The sequence below is a fragment of the Epinephelus moara genome, chromosome 9 (assembly GCF_006386435.1).
Source record: "Epinephelus moara isolate mb chromosome 9, YSFRI_EMoa_1.0, whole genome shotgun sequence".
Classification (NCBI taxonomy): Eukaryota; Metazoa; Chordata; class Actinopteri; order Perciformes; family Serranidae; genus Epinephelus; species Epinephelus moara.
Genome location: NC_065514.1, coordinates 26,246,045 through 26,263,279, shown reverse-complemented (window position 1 = coordinate 26,263,279; position 17,235 = coordinate 26,246,045). Strand labels below are relative to the sequence as shown.

At 39.2% G+C, this 17,235-nt stretch overlaps 1 protein-coding gene across 1 annotated transcript; it reads right to left on the bottom strand.

Annotated features, from left to right (window-relative positions):
• Nucleotides 1–1,628: 1,628 nt before the first annotated feature.
• Nucleotides 1,629–17,231, bottom strand: LOC126396101 (guanine nucleotide-binding protein G(q) subunit alpha-like). Its single transcript, XM_050053943.1, has 8 exons — nucleotides 16,886–17,231; nucleotides 16,527–16,683; nucleotides 12,269–12,453; nucleotides 8,033–8,187; nucleotides 7,638–7,766; nucleotides 5,104–5,233; nucleotides 4,469–4,622; nucleotides 1,629–3,066 (listed from the first exon to the last, which is right to left on the bottom strand). Exons 2-8 carry the CDS (start codon nucleotides 16,660–16,662, stop codon nucleotides 2,876–2,878), a joined length of 1,080 nt encoding a protein of 359 aa, XP_049909900.1. The 5' UTR covers nucleotides 16,663–16,683; nucleotides 16,886–17,231; the 3' UTR covers nucleotides 1,629–2,875.
• Nucleotides 17,232–17,235: the final 4 nt, after the last annotated feature.

Below are 17,235 nucleotides of genomic sequence, written 5' to 3'. Positions count from 1 at the left end.
GTTAGGCAAGTTTTCCTACATTTCCCATCATGCTGCTCCAAAGCCTTTTTTCATTTGCGACCTCCCTGTGCTTTGAGACTGTTTTGTAGGGATGTCGGATTTGATCTAAATGATCGCTATCGGGACTTGTTAGGGCATTTGTTAGGTGATCAGGATCGGCTATATTGAGCTATATAGAGCCCAAGCCAATCCTTAGTTTTGGCTGATGAAGATGTTCATGCACAGCCGCGCCCATGGCGCAACGCCACACACCAAAAATGACAGCAAAAGGAAGTGTGACGGTTTATTTATGCTATTTACCAAAGTTATGAGTACTCAAAGTAGCAGAGGTGAAGATGTCCTGACTTTTAGTTGTAAGTATGGGTAAAGATCCAAAAACAACTGATCCTACATTTCCCATCGTGCAGCTCAAAAGCATCTTTCATTTGCAACCTCTCTGTGCTTTAAGATGTACTGTTTTGTAGGGATGTCCTGATCTGATCTCAATAATCAGGGCATTTGTTAGTTGATCCTGATTGGCTATATTGAGCTACGTAGAGCCCAATTAGTTTTAGCTGGTGAAGATGTCATGCACAGCCCTGCCTGTGGCAAAACACCGCACACCAAAAAAGACAGCAAAAGGAAGTATGAGACTGTTTATTTATGCTATTTACCAACAAAATTACAATCAACAATATCAGACAGAGATTCAGTATTGGCGGATATTCAATATTAAATGACTCGGCTCCGGATAGGGACCAAAAAACCTAACTGAGACATTCCTACTGTTTTGGTTAATAACGCTTGATGCTGAATAATGCTTTGTTTTCCCAAAGAAGACACAAATATGCATTAAAAATGCCTCATTCTTGGCTAATATCTATGATATAGCTTAAATAAGATGCAAAAATTGGCATTTTCTGTATTTTGATTATGAATTTATCATGTGAGTTGCTATTTCAACGCAAACATTTGTAACATTCTCATGTTACAGCTTCTCAAATGAGAGGATTTTCTGAGGAAACTGTGATGGACATTTTTCACTATGTTTCATACAGGCAAAACAATTAATGGAGGAATCAGATTAATATTGGGAAAAAATGTAGTTGCAGCCCCAGTGTATAATGGATTATGTTTGGTTTGATTGTTGAGTGACTGATTTGGGTCTGGATTGATTAAACCAGGAAGGTACCAATAAAGAATCTGTTTACCCCTGCATCCACACAGTGGTGGAGGGATAGTTGATGAGATGAGTGTGCTACTAGGGAGATGGGTAGGTTAGGTAGGTATTCCAGTGGCTTCTTTGCTGCTAGGTGGGTATGCTGTAAACGTTGAGAAAAATAGGTGGATATAACCCGTATATTCCCCACTGCGCCACTGCTTACACATTACTCCCACATAATTTTCAATGTCTAAAAAGTAAAGAATCTTTGCCACACTTTATTTCCCTTTGTACAACACCAAAACTATGGACCCCTAACAGAAGTGCTGCTGCAGCCTCCAGCCAGATGGATGTATCACAGAGGAGGATTTCAGGACCCAACCCTGCTCCAGATGAGCCGACAGAGCAGCCAAGAAGACAAACACTTGAATGCTAAACCAACAGTGTGCTGGAGCTGGTATGTAAACAAGGACAAAGAATGAAAAACTGAGCAGCAAATGTCTGTTTATTTATCCAATCACATTAAAAACACTAAGACTGCATTAAGATGTCACAGTGACAGTGAAATCGAACCATAAATTAAACCGTTCAGACTAGGCTGTAATTATTTCTAACGAAAAGAAAAGGGGTCGTGTAAACATTAGTGCCATGGATACGCTCTCATTAGCTTTTTATTCATGCATTTAATACCCTTGAACAGCATATGAAAAAAAAGATCAAGAATGCATTACTTTAATACCTCAGAGATTATTACACACAATAGTTATCTCTTTAGCAGTTAGCCTCTAAACATCGACCTTGATGCAGGGAAAGGTGAAGAATGTGTACCATTAATGTACCGTGTGATATTTACATTCAGATAAATAATGGATCAAATTATTAAGCAAATTAATTTTAGACATGAAAACTAATCAAATAGTCCCTGAACTGCATGGACACACTAGGGTGACAGTAGGATTCCCTTTGAAATGTGCTAAATTACATTAAAAAAACATGTTAATGCCGTGCTCACTTAAAGTGGTTTAAGACTAATGCCATCACAGATAAATGCAAAGTGAACAAAGTCTTGTGAAACTTGAAATGAGGTTGTGGAAATAATAAGTGAGGTACACACATACAGAATATCAGCACAAATACCAATGAAATGTGTCCGTTAGTGTTACTTTTTACTCCACTTGCCATTAAGTCAAGACTCAAACTAAGCATTTAGAGTATTTGAAACAGTTTTCAACTTAAAAAAAACAAACAATAAACCACGAGCAACTTGGGTTAGTGATGTGAGGTGCTGCATTGCAGTTAGTCTACATTCACTTCCACAGATTCCCTGAAGGAGAGACCTAGTACATTACAAGTCCTCAGAGGCTTTTGAGGCCACTGAAATACTTTTTCCCCCCCTCTCAATCCATCCACGTGCATTTATACCGTTACTGCTCGCTCACAAAGAGCTCCATAAATTTCAGAGTGCATACTATAATAGACTCCTCACTTAGGCAGCGCTTTAATTGTCAGGACACACTTCATTATAGCTGGAGACATCCATTTTCAAAGAGCCTAACAGGAAAATTTGAAATACATCAGTAGTACAGTCATTTGGCGACAAGCTCTGTAGCTTCTCAATTTCCTGTTGTGGATTATAGTGTTCAGCAGCAGTGTGAGGCAAACTGAATCACTGCAGAGTTCTCCGGACTGCCAGCTGTACAAAGCCGATTGAATTACAGCAGCAACACAGCCGTTTTAAACCAAGTTGTAGACTTCCAGGTTGGTATGCAAGATGTGGTCCTTCACTGCACTGAAGACAAATCGAATGTTGTCTGTGTCTGTCGCGCAGGTGAAGTGGGAGTAGATGATTTTTTTCTCGTTTGGATTGAGACTGACAAACATATCTAAGATGAATTCTTTCACTGCCTTGAGATCCCGCTGGGGACCTGGAAGAGACAGAGACAGAGGCAGAGGCAGGGACAGAGGCAGAGACAGAGGGCAGGAACAGCACATTAAAGTCACTGTAGTATTTTCAGTAGTTACATAAAAGCTCAGGAATAAAGACAGGCTAGTTCAGAAATATAAAACTGATGCAGAACATTTAGGTAAGACAATGTAACTTTTAAAAGAGTAAGCGACACAAACTTCAAAACTTTCATATGAGAAGTTGAATTCAAAAGCAATTAAACACCCTTGATCAATTTAGTACATGCTGCAACAGCTGTACTTGATCTTGTTTGACCATAGACTGTTTATAACAATGAAGCCAAAACATCTTAGTCGCCCCCTGGTGGCTGGCTGCAGTATAAGTCATAAACCCCGTCCCCTCCATGTTAGCGAATGGGACATGTGTCACACTGAAAGGTCAACGTACAGGTCAAATACATTTTTCCCAAAGATTGTTTCTGTCATTTAAGGTAGCTCTTATCGTGGTGACATATGTTCAAGTATTTGTTTTCTGATAAGTTTGGTTTTAATTAGCTATTTGACGCTATGAAAAGCAGGTTGGACGTCATAATTAACAGCTGTGTGTGCCAATCCATACGCTTGTAATAATAGTGCTACTGGTGATTAGTCAGACCGGTGTATGGGCGGGAAGTCAATACCACGGAAATTGCTGCTGCACAGACTCTAGCTCCAAATGACCACCAGCGAATGATGGCAACACTTGTATCAATGATATTTTGGCTTCATTTTGTACAGCGGGAGGAAGTGGAGATGCATTGTCCATCTTTATATACAGTCACTGGGGTATGACCAGTAGTTTATGATGGTTAATGTTAAGTAACTTAATAGATATGTATTGCTCCAGCATAGAGATTACTGAGTCGGTTTGATGGCTGTTATGTTTTATTGTATTTTTTTTGCACAATTGTCCAAACCTGGACAATTTAAAGACATCATCATTAGGCGACCTGACTGTGGGCGACTAAAATGGGACCACAAGCAGAAAACAATACCTTCTAGTGCATTTAGTTGTTGGTTTACTTTTGTGATAAATCTTTTGAAATGTTTATCTGTGACATGCCAAAACAATGTAACAGTAGCATAAGTAAAGAAGAGAATAGACATAGACTGCATAATAAAAATGGTGCTGTAGCAGCAAAATGACTGTGTATTACATCAAGCAGGGGTGTGTTTTATTGCTTATGAGTTCAACTTTTCATCTGTACAAGGACAACTGCTGTAATTCTTCTTTTACAAATTAGGTAGAGTCACTTAAAGACACAGCTATTAGAAATAAACAAACAGCAAGAGATGTTTAATTATGGTACTATGACGTTGTGTTCAAAACATAAATACCATCATGCTCAGCTGCATTTCTGGAATAAAACTTTTTTCTCTTACCATCGTACTCAGGGAAGTAGTCGACCAAATGCGAATACATGATTTTCTCCTCCAGTAAATCGATCTTGTTGAGGAACAAGATGACTGAGGAATCTTTGAACCACTTGTATTTTATGATTGTCTGGAACAAGGCTAGGCTCTCCTCCATGCGATTCTTTGAAGAACACATGACACAAACATCTTAGCATGAGCAGAAACATGGGACCAGAAATAGTGTTTGACAGCAGTACTTCAGCAGTGATTGTATGTGTGAGCAAATTCAATTGGCTGTGATCTCATCAAGTGAACAAGCCTCTCTGAGTAGTGCACTTTGCTGAACAGAGCGACTAAAGAGCTCCCCCTGCAGGTGAACTGTGTGAACTGCCACAGAGGAGAGTGAGGATGAGGTCTATCATTGTGACCAGAAAGAGTGAGAGAGAGAGAGAAAAAGAGAGAAGCGAGACTGGTGCTGGACTCTAGGAAATCTAGGTCATCATCTCCACCTAACAGGTTTGGCCTTAAACAAAAGACACAATGTCCCTTTGTGTCCCTGCCACTGATTTTTTTGATCGTCCCAAAGTGAGCCCCTTTCATTTCCTTATACAGACTGACAGCATATACAGGAACAGATTATCCCATAATTGCAACAGATTTACCTCATTGGCAGACTCAACAAGGACCTGATCGTACTCGCTGAGCGCCACAAGGAACATGATGGAAGTGACTTCCTCAAAACAGTGAATCCACTTCCTCCTCTCTGAACGCTGGCCGCCCACATCCACCATCCTACAGCCACAAGGTCAAGACATCATTAAAAAAAAAAAATCTGTATATTACTAATTTACAGCCAGTTTGATTCTTTGTATTCAGTGCTGGGTTATGGTGATGGATTAGATTATTAAATCCCTTAATATAAATAATATGAGGAGAGCTTGACCATTGGTAATGTAGACATGATGACCCCTGACGTTTAACCCAGAGCAGTGTAGTAAGTTCACAAAGCTGCACCAGATAACTATATTGCAGCATTGGAGCATCCATTGCATATTTACATTAACAATACAATAAATTAAATCTAGTCTAATATCACAGTATCAACATTATATCAATGTACTGCTTAGTTTTATCTGTGTAATTGCCATTACCTAAAATCTGTTTGGTATGTGTTGAAACGCTACAGTGCTTTCACCAGGAAACTGTAAGCATTTGCTTTTGTGGAATCAAGGTTAAAATATGGGAATTGAAACTTTCACTTCCTCAAATAATCTGCTGGACTCAAAATGAGATGATTTGATTTGATGAAATGATTTAAGTGTTTCATTATTACAGAAAACACAACTTCCAAAGCTGGCCTGATTTGACATCACTAATGAAACTTGTAATACTACAGTATAAATGGGCAAAACAACAGCACGGACCCCTGACAATTAATTATTAAACAAGGTCCAGCTGTGCTCCAACAAGACTATTAAACACTAACAAGACATAATGGCTTCCGACTTGTCTCTCTACTTTCACAACAGTGCTCTTTAGTCTTGTCAGAGGACACAGGAGGCTGTAGACTAAGAGTCTACAGCCATGCCAGCAGCTCAGTGAGGCTGCACTTAAGCACAGTAATGCTTTTAGCTGAATGCTAACATCAGCATGCTAAGATTCACCATGACAATGCAAATACACTGATGAGGATAATGTTTACCATCTCAGCGTGTTAGTATGCAAACAGAGAGTAGAACTGAATACAAAGTACAGTCCCGGCTGATGGGAATGTCATAGTTTTATAAATATTAAAGGTCCAGTGTGTAGGATTTAGCGACATCTAGCTGTGAGACTGCAGATCACAACCAACTGAAACTTCTCTTCAAGCTTTGAAGGAGAACTACGGTGGCCAATATGAAAACGCAAACATCCCTAACTAGAGCAAGTGTTTGGTTTGTCTGTTCTGGGCTACGGTAGAACAACATGGTGCATTCTGTGGAAGAGGACCCACCCTGTATGTAGATACAAACCGTTAACATGAAGTTTAAAGGGCCGTACACATGCTGCGTCACTCCCTGGAAAATGCGAGCTCAGGCATTAGGCGCTACTTTTGTGCTTTTTTTTGATCCAGCTTTCAAGAATACGGCAGCAGGTTGCTTCTGAGGTTGCTAAGCAACTTTAACAAGTACTGTATTGTAGCCTATTTACCAGAAATCCTGAGTGCAGAGCTGATCTTCTTCTAGGTGCTGTTTGTGTATGGGCATATTGTCTGTGTGACGGAAGAAAAGCTCTGGCGGCCCTGCACCAAAATGATCAAATTTTCTATATTTTCCACAGACTGATATTATAGAAGGAGGGAAAGATATCTGTCATCTGTGATTGTTTTTTCCTCATCACATGACATGCAGTGCGTGCTGCTGCATTCCAAAAGTTGAACTCGTTTAACTCAGGGTGCAGCCATCACGGCCTGAAAAACAGGCATCACGCTGGCGTTGGAGCGCGCCTGCCACACCTCCTCATTGGAAACAACGAATCTGAGGGCGCAAAAAACACGGCATATGTACGGCCCCTAAAGCCACTGCTATGGCTGAGGATATCAACGAAGACGTAATGAATATAGATCATTTCAGTTATGCAGAGGTGACGAAACTGGCATGAGAGGAAGGGAAACTGTCTGCTGACATTACTGAGGAACAACGCAAACTCACTGAGGCAGACCATCATCATCTTCCACTTTCCCATGTACTGATTCACTGTTCCTGTGATCATCAAGGGCTGGACTGGGCTTTCCCTACTCACAGGAGAAGCGATACAGCCAGGGAGTCTTCAAGGCCACTGGGTCTCATGAGTCCATGTTCAGTGCCAATGGCGTATAGGTCAGATACTTCATAAACATATTTATTATTCTGCCAATAGATGCCTCTAATTCCTACACACTGTACTTAAAAGCTGCCAAAGGTTTTACAATTTATCCTCAGTGTGTAAATGTGTCATGTGTGAAATGTGTTAACCAAATTAAACTATTCTCATAGTGCCGCTGAAGAAACATTTTTCAGCAGTCAACACATTATCTACTAAATTTCCAGAAAACTTATAATGATAAACAGTATATCAATTTCACATTACAAAACTATATATTAGATTTTATTCTTATTCACTGTGACCTCCACTATGACCTTAGTTACAACAAAACCACTCCGACATAAACACTCACCTGAACACCACGTTCTGCAGGTCAAAGGGGTACTCTATAATACCTGTTGTGGGCACCCTCACCCTCAGGACATCCTGCTGGGTTGGCAGATAAGCAGCATCAGAAATTCGCTCCATGTCATTCAGATAGCTGTTAACACAGGAGGACAACCCAGAGTTAGGCAGGTAAAGGACAGAGGAGACTTAAAATATTCACATCATGGATGTCTCTGTGTCTGCCACTTCACTATAAGCCAGAATTTAAATAGTATTTCACTGCTTTTAAGCCTTTTGTCAACAACCTTAAATGGAATAATCACAGAGCCCTCTGAGTGCATTAAATAGACGACTAGCAGATGAAACAATGGAAAGTGTTTGGCAATGTCTGAGCAGTTATTAGTTTCTGTTTACACTCACTATTTGGCTGAGTCTGAGAGCTGGTATTCCCTCTTACGACTGTAGCATTCCTGAATCCCCGGGTCACTCCACAGGCTCTTGATGGCATCCGCATAAGGGCTGGTTAATGTTGTGACCTTCTCCACATCAACCGCACGGACAAGATTGGCATTTGCCTGAACAACAAATGGATGACACACTGAAATGAATGACATAACCCAACACACTCAGGCACAAATATACAGAGGGATTTACGATGAAGATGATGTCATGTTTGTGTTCTTGTGCATTGTTACTGTAGTGTTATGAAAGATAAAATGCATATAAAGCTTTATGGTGCAATGTGTAAGATATGTCCAGAACTTAAGTTTAAAATATCTATCAGGGGTCCCACACATTTTCATAGACCAAATTTCCAAACTTTTCCATGACTTTTCAAGGACACATAATGAAGATTTTTTTGCTTGCTCCACTTGGGCGGCGTTTTTCAAACATGTTAGATTCAAACTCTGTTCAAACATTATTCAGGTGGCTGAAATACATAGAGGGAGAGATTAACACAGGGAGAAAATGACTAAACGTACACAATGGTAAACAAAACAGTGTCACATATCGACACATATTAGAGCTATGTTATGCCGACAGCTACAGAAACTATAAATTGCCATTAATTTTGCATTATGCGGAAGGTTATCTACAGAAAATTACTGTAACAATTTCATTACACACAACAAAATTTCATGATTTTTCCAATTTTCTTTTATTGATTTTGACTAATTCTGTGACTTTTCCGAGCCTGGAAAATATGATTGTGATATTCCATGACTTTTCCAGGTTTTCCATGACCATGGGAACCCTGATCCATGTATTGTATTGCAGAGATATCTACTGAAATGACCATGGTAACCAGCGGACCCTGTCCTGTCAACAGTTTTACAAACATCTTTTTTTGCTGGACAAAAAATGGATTACCTTGGGAATGAAGAAACTGTGATGAGTAGTTTTCACACACACAGACTTCTTTTAGCATTTTTGTGTTATTTATGACAGTTAGGGAGAGAAAGGAAAGGCAGGGCGGAGACAGGGATGACATGCAGCACAGGGCACATAGGCTAGACTAGACTTGTACCTGGGCTGCTGCCATAGCTCTACCTAGTGAGCAATTGGGGCGCCCTGTTTTCACAGTTATTTGATGTTTATAGGCCAAACAAATATTATAATAATTGGTAAATTACTCAATTGTGAAAATAATCATTAGCTGCAGCTCTAGAGTAATATTTTACTGGCTAAAATGTACACTTAATGTAAAATAATTACACCACGAGCTAAGAACGATGCGGGACAACGCACTTCTTCTGGGTTTGTAAAGCGATGTCCTGTGTCTTCTTGGAATTACTGATCTCTCTGTTTTACCCTTCCTGCCCTGATTTATGTCTGATTAATAATAAATATTTCCCTGGCTGCATACCACTTGTTCACCCACAGTGCAATCGTTCAGCCAGAAAACTCTTGTAAAAATCTGCACAAGCTGTTTAGAGTACTTTTATGGTCATTTATGGCTGAGCAATTACTCTGAGTCTGTTTACTCTCAGTTGCTGCTGCATGGGACTTTGGCAATTGTCATTTTGTTGGTTAGCACCTGTGTTTGATTGTGGTTCTTCCAGTACTTCAGTAATAAAAGGGAGATAGTGACCCTGCCATGATACAGATGTGTATGAGCTGCCATACTGTGGTAAATTCCAGAGTTATAAAATACATCATTCTCTACATATTGTAAATGGGTTTAACCAGTTTATTACACCACTGTTAACTCTAATTTAATTTATACTATCTGGAGAGCTGTTTGCTGACATATCTTCACACACAACATAGAAGTACAAGGAAGTAATTTGGCTGGAACTGATACCAGAGATTATATGAGTGTTCAAAACAACTTGAGAAGTTTATTTTTAGTTACTTTTCTTCACATTTCTGGGGGAAGCCATACCCTTAAATGCCTTTCCCTTTTTGTGCATCTTTTAAAACTGATTTCATGGCTCTTGCTTTGGCACTTTCATGCTCCCATTCTTCTCTTTGGAGAAATGATGGGACAAATTTAAAGGGATCCTTAGAAGCTGCTGTACCAACCTATTTTTTTTTTTACCTCTTTATTTACCTCTTTCCTCTCCATACCCTTACCTCCTGAGATCAATCCAAAAAAATAGCAATTTACTTAAAGCTCACTCTTTCCTCTAACATATATTCAGTCCAATAGCTTGTTTGCAATGACTTGACCATTAAGACCTGCAAAATTCAGATGGCGGGCAGGAAGAGATAAATCTATATGGTGCGTGAATTGGATATAGAGGAAATGACAACATAAAAGGGTTGGATGAACCTGCAGGCAGCAGGTATTGTCAGAAAATTTAAACTCAAGTTGGATGTGATTCACCGGGCCAAACAAAATCTCCAGCCTTCAACTGTACAAGAAAACAGGTAGCCGGAGCATCACCAAAGATAATACACGCCGACGTTTGAGATGGCTATGCAACATGCTAAGAGTGGAGAAGGGCTGGATCACGAGTCGCCTTCAGATGGACACCATTACAAAAGAAAACCCGGATGGCCCAAAACCACCTGGCGCATAACTGTGACACTGGAGTTGGAAAAGATGAACTTGTCATGGGGAGAGGCGCAACACGCTGCCAAGGATCGATATCCTTATGTCCCATAGGGGATGAAGAGGAGTAAAGTAAGGGGGGATGTGATCCATACAAAACAAAGCAAAGTGATCTTTCCCACAACTTGACCAATCTGCCCAGTATGGACACAATCCAACACGGCGTGCCGATGAAAACACACAAGAGTCTAGTGAACTATAAATAGTTTTTCCATGTTTGGCTCCACAACTGGAAGGTCTTTCATTCTTACATGGATACACCACTATGTTACTAGATAACTTTAGCTAACTGTAGCAACTACTTTTTACCTATCGAGTCAAGTGTTTCCATTGGTCAGGTGAAATGCCGTTAAAAACACGGAGAAGTTGTCACAGCACATTGTAATTGCATCCAACTGGAGGCATGTTTACCACAACGCTTTAATGTTAATGTGTGACTTTATTTGACTTCCCCCCTCCAAACTTAGGACCGAGGTTTTTGATCCACACATCTGCTCCTGTTTCTCAGGGACTTTTTTTTTTACTGGCCCCCCCTACATTTTACTATTACTAGGGCTTGGAACACCCGTTAACAGTGCAGATCATAGAGATCTGTGCCTGCTTTCCATCTGCATATGGCACCACTGTATAACACATATGCAGAGAAGCTATTCCCAAGTTACTGTTGCTTAGCCTGTCAAGCTTTCCATTCTCACACAACACATACTGTAAACCACCATTAACAGTGGTTTTAATTGCCGAAATTGCAAAAGGTACCAGGCCTTTAAGAGACTGACCTACCATTTGCCCTGTTACATATTTGTTACTGTATTATGCTGTTAATACAAACCCAACACTTCCTGTTTCCATTTCAAATTAAAAGCCCTGTAGTGTTTCAGTGGGCAGTTTAGTCAGTGAATGGTCACTTGGTTTCTTAACCTCTCTGACCTGCAGCCTCTGCACTTCACTACTAATATTTGCATGCTCAGTGCCAAACAGTGTCATCCTGTGAGCCTGCACAGACCATCACCCTCACTCAGAGACTGAAAAAGACACATTTTGTAACCCATGTGTTGACTCAGACTTGGTTAATGCTGCCAAAGGTCCACCGCAGCTACATGACCCCCCCTCCTCTTACCCTTGTCACAGGACACAGGAAGTGGACTCCTCTCGTCCTTACCTGGAATTTTAACTAATGTACCATATTTGTGTGAACCAGCAAATTTGCGTGATTAATAAGCTCCTGCCGTTAGTGTGACAGGGACAGATTCCTGTATGATTAATGGGGAAGTCCCTGTTTCCCTTCCTATTTTGTCTCTTACTTGTATTAGGCTCAGGAGTACCTGTCTTTACATGCCTGGAGTGTAACATCATGCGTACTTTCCAAACGACAGCCTGCTCTGTAAAACGACACAACTCTCTGGCAGCAGGATTGCAAAACTAAACACCGTTGCAAATTACCAGAAGTACTTCACCCTAATACACACTGCAGGCTCTGTCAGTGTCTCAGACAGTAAACCATACACACACTTTCTGTGGGACAGTCTGTCGTAAAACCTCTTTTTCAATGTCTGTGAGAAACAGGGAAGAAAGGACAAAGAAGCAGCAGACTGGTTTACCTTGTTGTGTTCATACTTGTAGGGGATGTGTAATGTGCTCATGGCTTGAATCATGGCCTGCATGGCTGTGAAGATGTTCTGGTAGACCAGCCTGGTGAAGCCTCTCTTGTCCTCGTCAGAGTATCCACGGCCGTGGATGATCCTCATCTGCTTGATGAAAGTGCTCTTCCCACTTTCACCAGTTCCTATTCACCAACAGATACATAGCATTACTGTACACACACGTATCAACTTAAAAAGTAGGTTTAGTAAATTTTCAGCCAGGACTCTATTTTCCCATGTTACTGTGTCTATGTGGCTTATGGGAACAACGGTTTTTGAAATCAGTCCAGCATTAAGCAAGACCGCTGCAACTGTTGGAGGTGATGTAGATTGCAATATTAACATTTGAGGCATTTCTGCTTTGTCAATCTACGTCCACTAAAAGTGTTTGTTTTTGCCACTGACAGGCTCAGATTGTTTCTGTAAGTGTCTGTCAACTTATCGAAAGGATCCCTACAGAGATAGAACTTTCTTTTGAAGAGTAAGATCCTTTTTGTTTAGCCAGATACCTAAAATCCCTCTCACTAAACTCACCAGACTCTATTTAAATCAACAGTAATTTTATTGTGCATAGAACCAGCATAATTTCACATCTAAATGACATATCTTGCTGTTGATTTTGAATGAAGTCTGTTTTACAACGATAAAATTACAGTTAAATTAAATTGAGTTTGGTGTGTATGGCGATGGTAATTTTGAGGCTGTTTTGGTTAAACTAAAAGGATGTTACTCTTTTGCAAAAAGTTCTATCTCTGTGTCCATAAGTTGTCAGACACTTAGAATAATAATCAGAGCATGTCAGAGGAAAAACAAGCACTTTTACTTGACAAAAACTGATGATGCGAACATGCCCCGAGTGGTTACATTGCAGCCTGTTTAGCTTAATATTAAAAATCATTGTTCCCAATAGTCACTTAGACAATAATGCATGGGAAAGTAGGGTCTGGGTCCTTTACCCTGTAAAAGAAACGGCTGGAATTATTCTATATTTATTAAATTGTCAATCCCATTAAAAAATCAAACACAACGATGTGTCAGTCCATTTCTCTGTTCTTAATTTTGGTGATCTCTTTTCCTCCATGACAGAAGTGTAAACTAAAATGGGAACCATGGTAAACATTTCCCCTGCTAAACATCAGCCTTTTAGCATTGTCACTGTGAGCGTGTTAGCATGCTGATGTTAGCATTTAACTCAAAGCACCACTGTGCCAAAGTACAGCCCCACAGAGCTGCTAGTGTGCCTATAGACTCTGTGCTAGAATAATGGAGCAGTCTATGGCACAGAGAAATTAGCTACATCACGCTCTCTCGACAGAGGGAGAGTGGGATCAATTAATGGTTAGCTTTGATCTCTTCATGGGATTTGTTTACAATGTAAAAATACAGACTATCACCAGCCTGTGTTGTGTGTGAAGTACTTCCACACATCACTGTTGTGTAATCCTGGACTTACTGTACATGAATTACCTTAGTCTGGGTTTTATCTTATTCCCCGGCCCTGAGGATCTTATGTTTATACTTTGAGTCAAGTTTTACAAATAGTATTTTGTCATCTCAGCAGTGCCTGCCTGTAAAAAGCTGAACTAGGAGAAGTTGCAGCATTTCCCCCCTGTGGCTGATGAAGCTGAAATGAAAGCATTTATTGGCAACAGTTACAGAGCTTTGTCGACAGAGTGAAGAGATCAGCGTGTTACTTTTTTCATTTTACAAGAGGTTTTCAAAAATAGGATTATTCTGATTGATTTAAATCTAACATGCTGCACAGTTTGAAACTGAAGACTTGTTCAAAGTATGTGGTCATCGTTTGGAAAGCACTGAAACAACACGTCTGACTTTTGAACCTAAAAGGGTGGTTTCACAGTTAGTGTGAGTCAATCATTTTTGAAAGCAGAATAACAGAACCTGTGTGACCATACTACACCTTATACTTACACACAACATTGCTGACTCATCCTTTGTCAAGTAACACAAATAAAAGTGATATAGCTATCATTCATTTATCTGCCAGTTGGGACTGATGTGTGTCTATAATCAGAGACGGAGACTCATTTGCTGTAAATGAGTACAGTTTTGAGGTACATTTTCTGCTATTTTAAACTTCTACAACATTACTTTGCAGAGAAAACATTGTACTTTTACTCCACTATATTCACCTGACAGCTGTAGTTACTAGTTAATTTACAGATGAAGGTTATACCTACTAACTATGTATATTATCTGTTTATAAAAATTATGAATTGTTACAGATAAAACTATCAAACACTAATTAGCTACTTCAAATGTGCTCCACCTAAACCAGCTACAAGATCAAAATGCATCTCACACATTAATGCATCAATAAAAACAAGCCAATCATATAATCAATAACTCTCACATGGAACATTTTACTGCATGAGTACCTTTACTTTCTATTGTTTAAAATACACTTAGCTGATAATACATTGTGGTGAGTCACATTAATGGATCTGAATCCTCCTTACGCTACTGGTTACAATGATAATAATGTTTTTCGACCCACTGTGCTATCACTGTAGAGCTTTCTGTGGTGGCCTGTACTGTGACCAGACACAGCTGCATCATTTCACAGTGCACATTAACTGTTCGTAGTGAACCACAAACACATCATTATGCACTCAAGTGCTTTCAAGGCCAATTAAGTAAAGGATTTGTATGTTTATTTATTTCTTTTTTTTTGGTGAGGAGCTTTAAATAATTTATATCATTGTGGTGGAAGAATTAGTGAGATCTTTTAACTTAGAAAAGTAGCAAAACCACAATATTAAAACACAGAATGACAAGAAAAAGTCCTGCATTTAAAAGTATTAGAAGCAAAAATACAATTACAGTATAAAAACTATAAGTTCTGCAAAATTAGGGGTGGGAGAAAAATTTCGATACAGCATAGTATTGCAATATTTTTCACACAGTGGCAGTGCCAAGTATAGATATTTTATTATATAAATTATTAATATGGTCCACTAGATATATTCTGCTGCTGTTGCAAAAATGTCTGAGGTGATGAACAGACTGAAAACTTTATCTTATTAGATAGTTTTCCTTCAGGGACATAATATGCAGTTCAGAAAAGGTTATAAATCCCAATATATTTTATCACAATACTCAGTATATCGCAATATTTAAAATCGCAATAATATCATATCCTGACTTGAGTATCATGATAATAATTGTATCGTAGATCCTCTGGTAATTCACAGCATCATTCAGTATATTCTATTTATCATATATACAGTATATTATTGGAATATTACTTGTGGATTAATGTGTAAGCAATATTTTGTTGTCACGATGGAGCTAATCTTACCATCTTTATGCTGCTAGACAATGTTGGACAGTAATATTTACTCCAGTTTGTACAGTTTTGAGGTACTTGTACTTTACTCAAGTATTTCCATGTTCTACTACATGACGTTATTTAACAGCTATAGTAACTGATTTCTTTATAGATTAGGATTTAACATACAAAACGATAATGATCATCATAAAATAATGCATTGTTGTAAATCAAACTACCCAACAATACATTGAAAACACATACAATTAAATCTACTCAACCTGCAACATCAACATCTTCCTTACATGTTAATGCATCAGTAATAATAATACAATGATACACAAAATACAATAACACTGAAAGTGTTCACTTCACTTAGTTTTGATACTTTACATTTCATTAATACATCTATGATTTAAGTGCACATTTGAATGAATACTGCTTTTTTTCCAACTTAACCCTTAACTTAAACCTTTGAAACCTGAGCAAATCAATTTGATTTTATTTTTTCAAAAACATGGAAAATAAAATGAGAATGAGCAAGAAACTGGTAAAAGAGGACCTGAAAATGACCTGAAAATCAATTTTTTTTAAAATTGAGAAAGACTGATAATTCTTTTAAAATTATTATTAAAAAACAGGGGAAAATGTCTAATTTTTGGAGTATGTATTTTTCCAATTTTTTTTTGCCTTTTTTTCAGGTAATATTCTTGTAACTTCTTACTGTTGATTTTATTTTATTTATTTATTTTTGGGTCATTTCTAGTTAAGTTGCTCACTGCCTTCTTCCTATGTTTTTTAAAGAAATCAAGCCAATTTGCTCAGGTATGAAAAGGTTAAGTAAGATGTTAATACTTCTAAGACCACTTTACTGTTTATCCTTTCATATAAATATTACAGACAGCCTGTATTTTGGTCCCTTACCGAGCAGCAGGAGCTTGTACTCCCGCAGTGAGTCCTTCTTGTCCCGGCGAAGCTGTCTCTCAATCTCATCGTTGATCCTCCGAGCTTCTTTGGCCTCTGGGCTGAGGCAGCAAGCCCCCACGGAGCTCAGAGTCATTACTCCTGGATAGCACTCCACCTTCCACGGTACACACACACATTCATAATGTTGTTTACACACGAATAAAAAAATCCCAGAGTATCATAAAGTCAATATGTTCTCATTAACCCCAACTGAATTCCCTCTGCGCTCGCCAACATAGTTTATCCCTGAGCCGAAAACAAGCTTTAACAAAATGTAAATTTAAGGAAGTCGTTAGTGTCAAGGCTGTTTGTATTACCTTGTTCCTGTCCTGTGAAGAGGAAATAAGTTTGTACAAGTTCAGAGGACAGACAAGCAGAAGCGAGTCTTCAACCCTAGTAGCTGTGCTCCGGGCGTGGTGGGCTGAATATGGCGGAGTTTCACTTCATAGCGCCACTACACAACACAAACACTGATAAAAGTCTCCGGGCCAAAGAAAAGGATGCTCTCGTGAGGTATTGTGTCTGGACAGGTGATGCTCGGTGTTTTCTTCCTCTGCGTCCACTTTAGTTTGCCCCGTCCTCTATCCTGAGTGAAAACCAACAGTGACCATGTGACAGAGCAGAGGGCTGAGCTCTGATGGGAAACAGTGTGTGCTCTCACTATTAC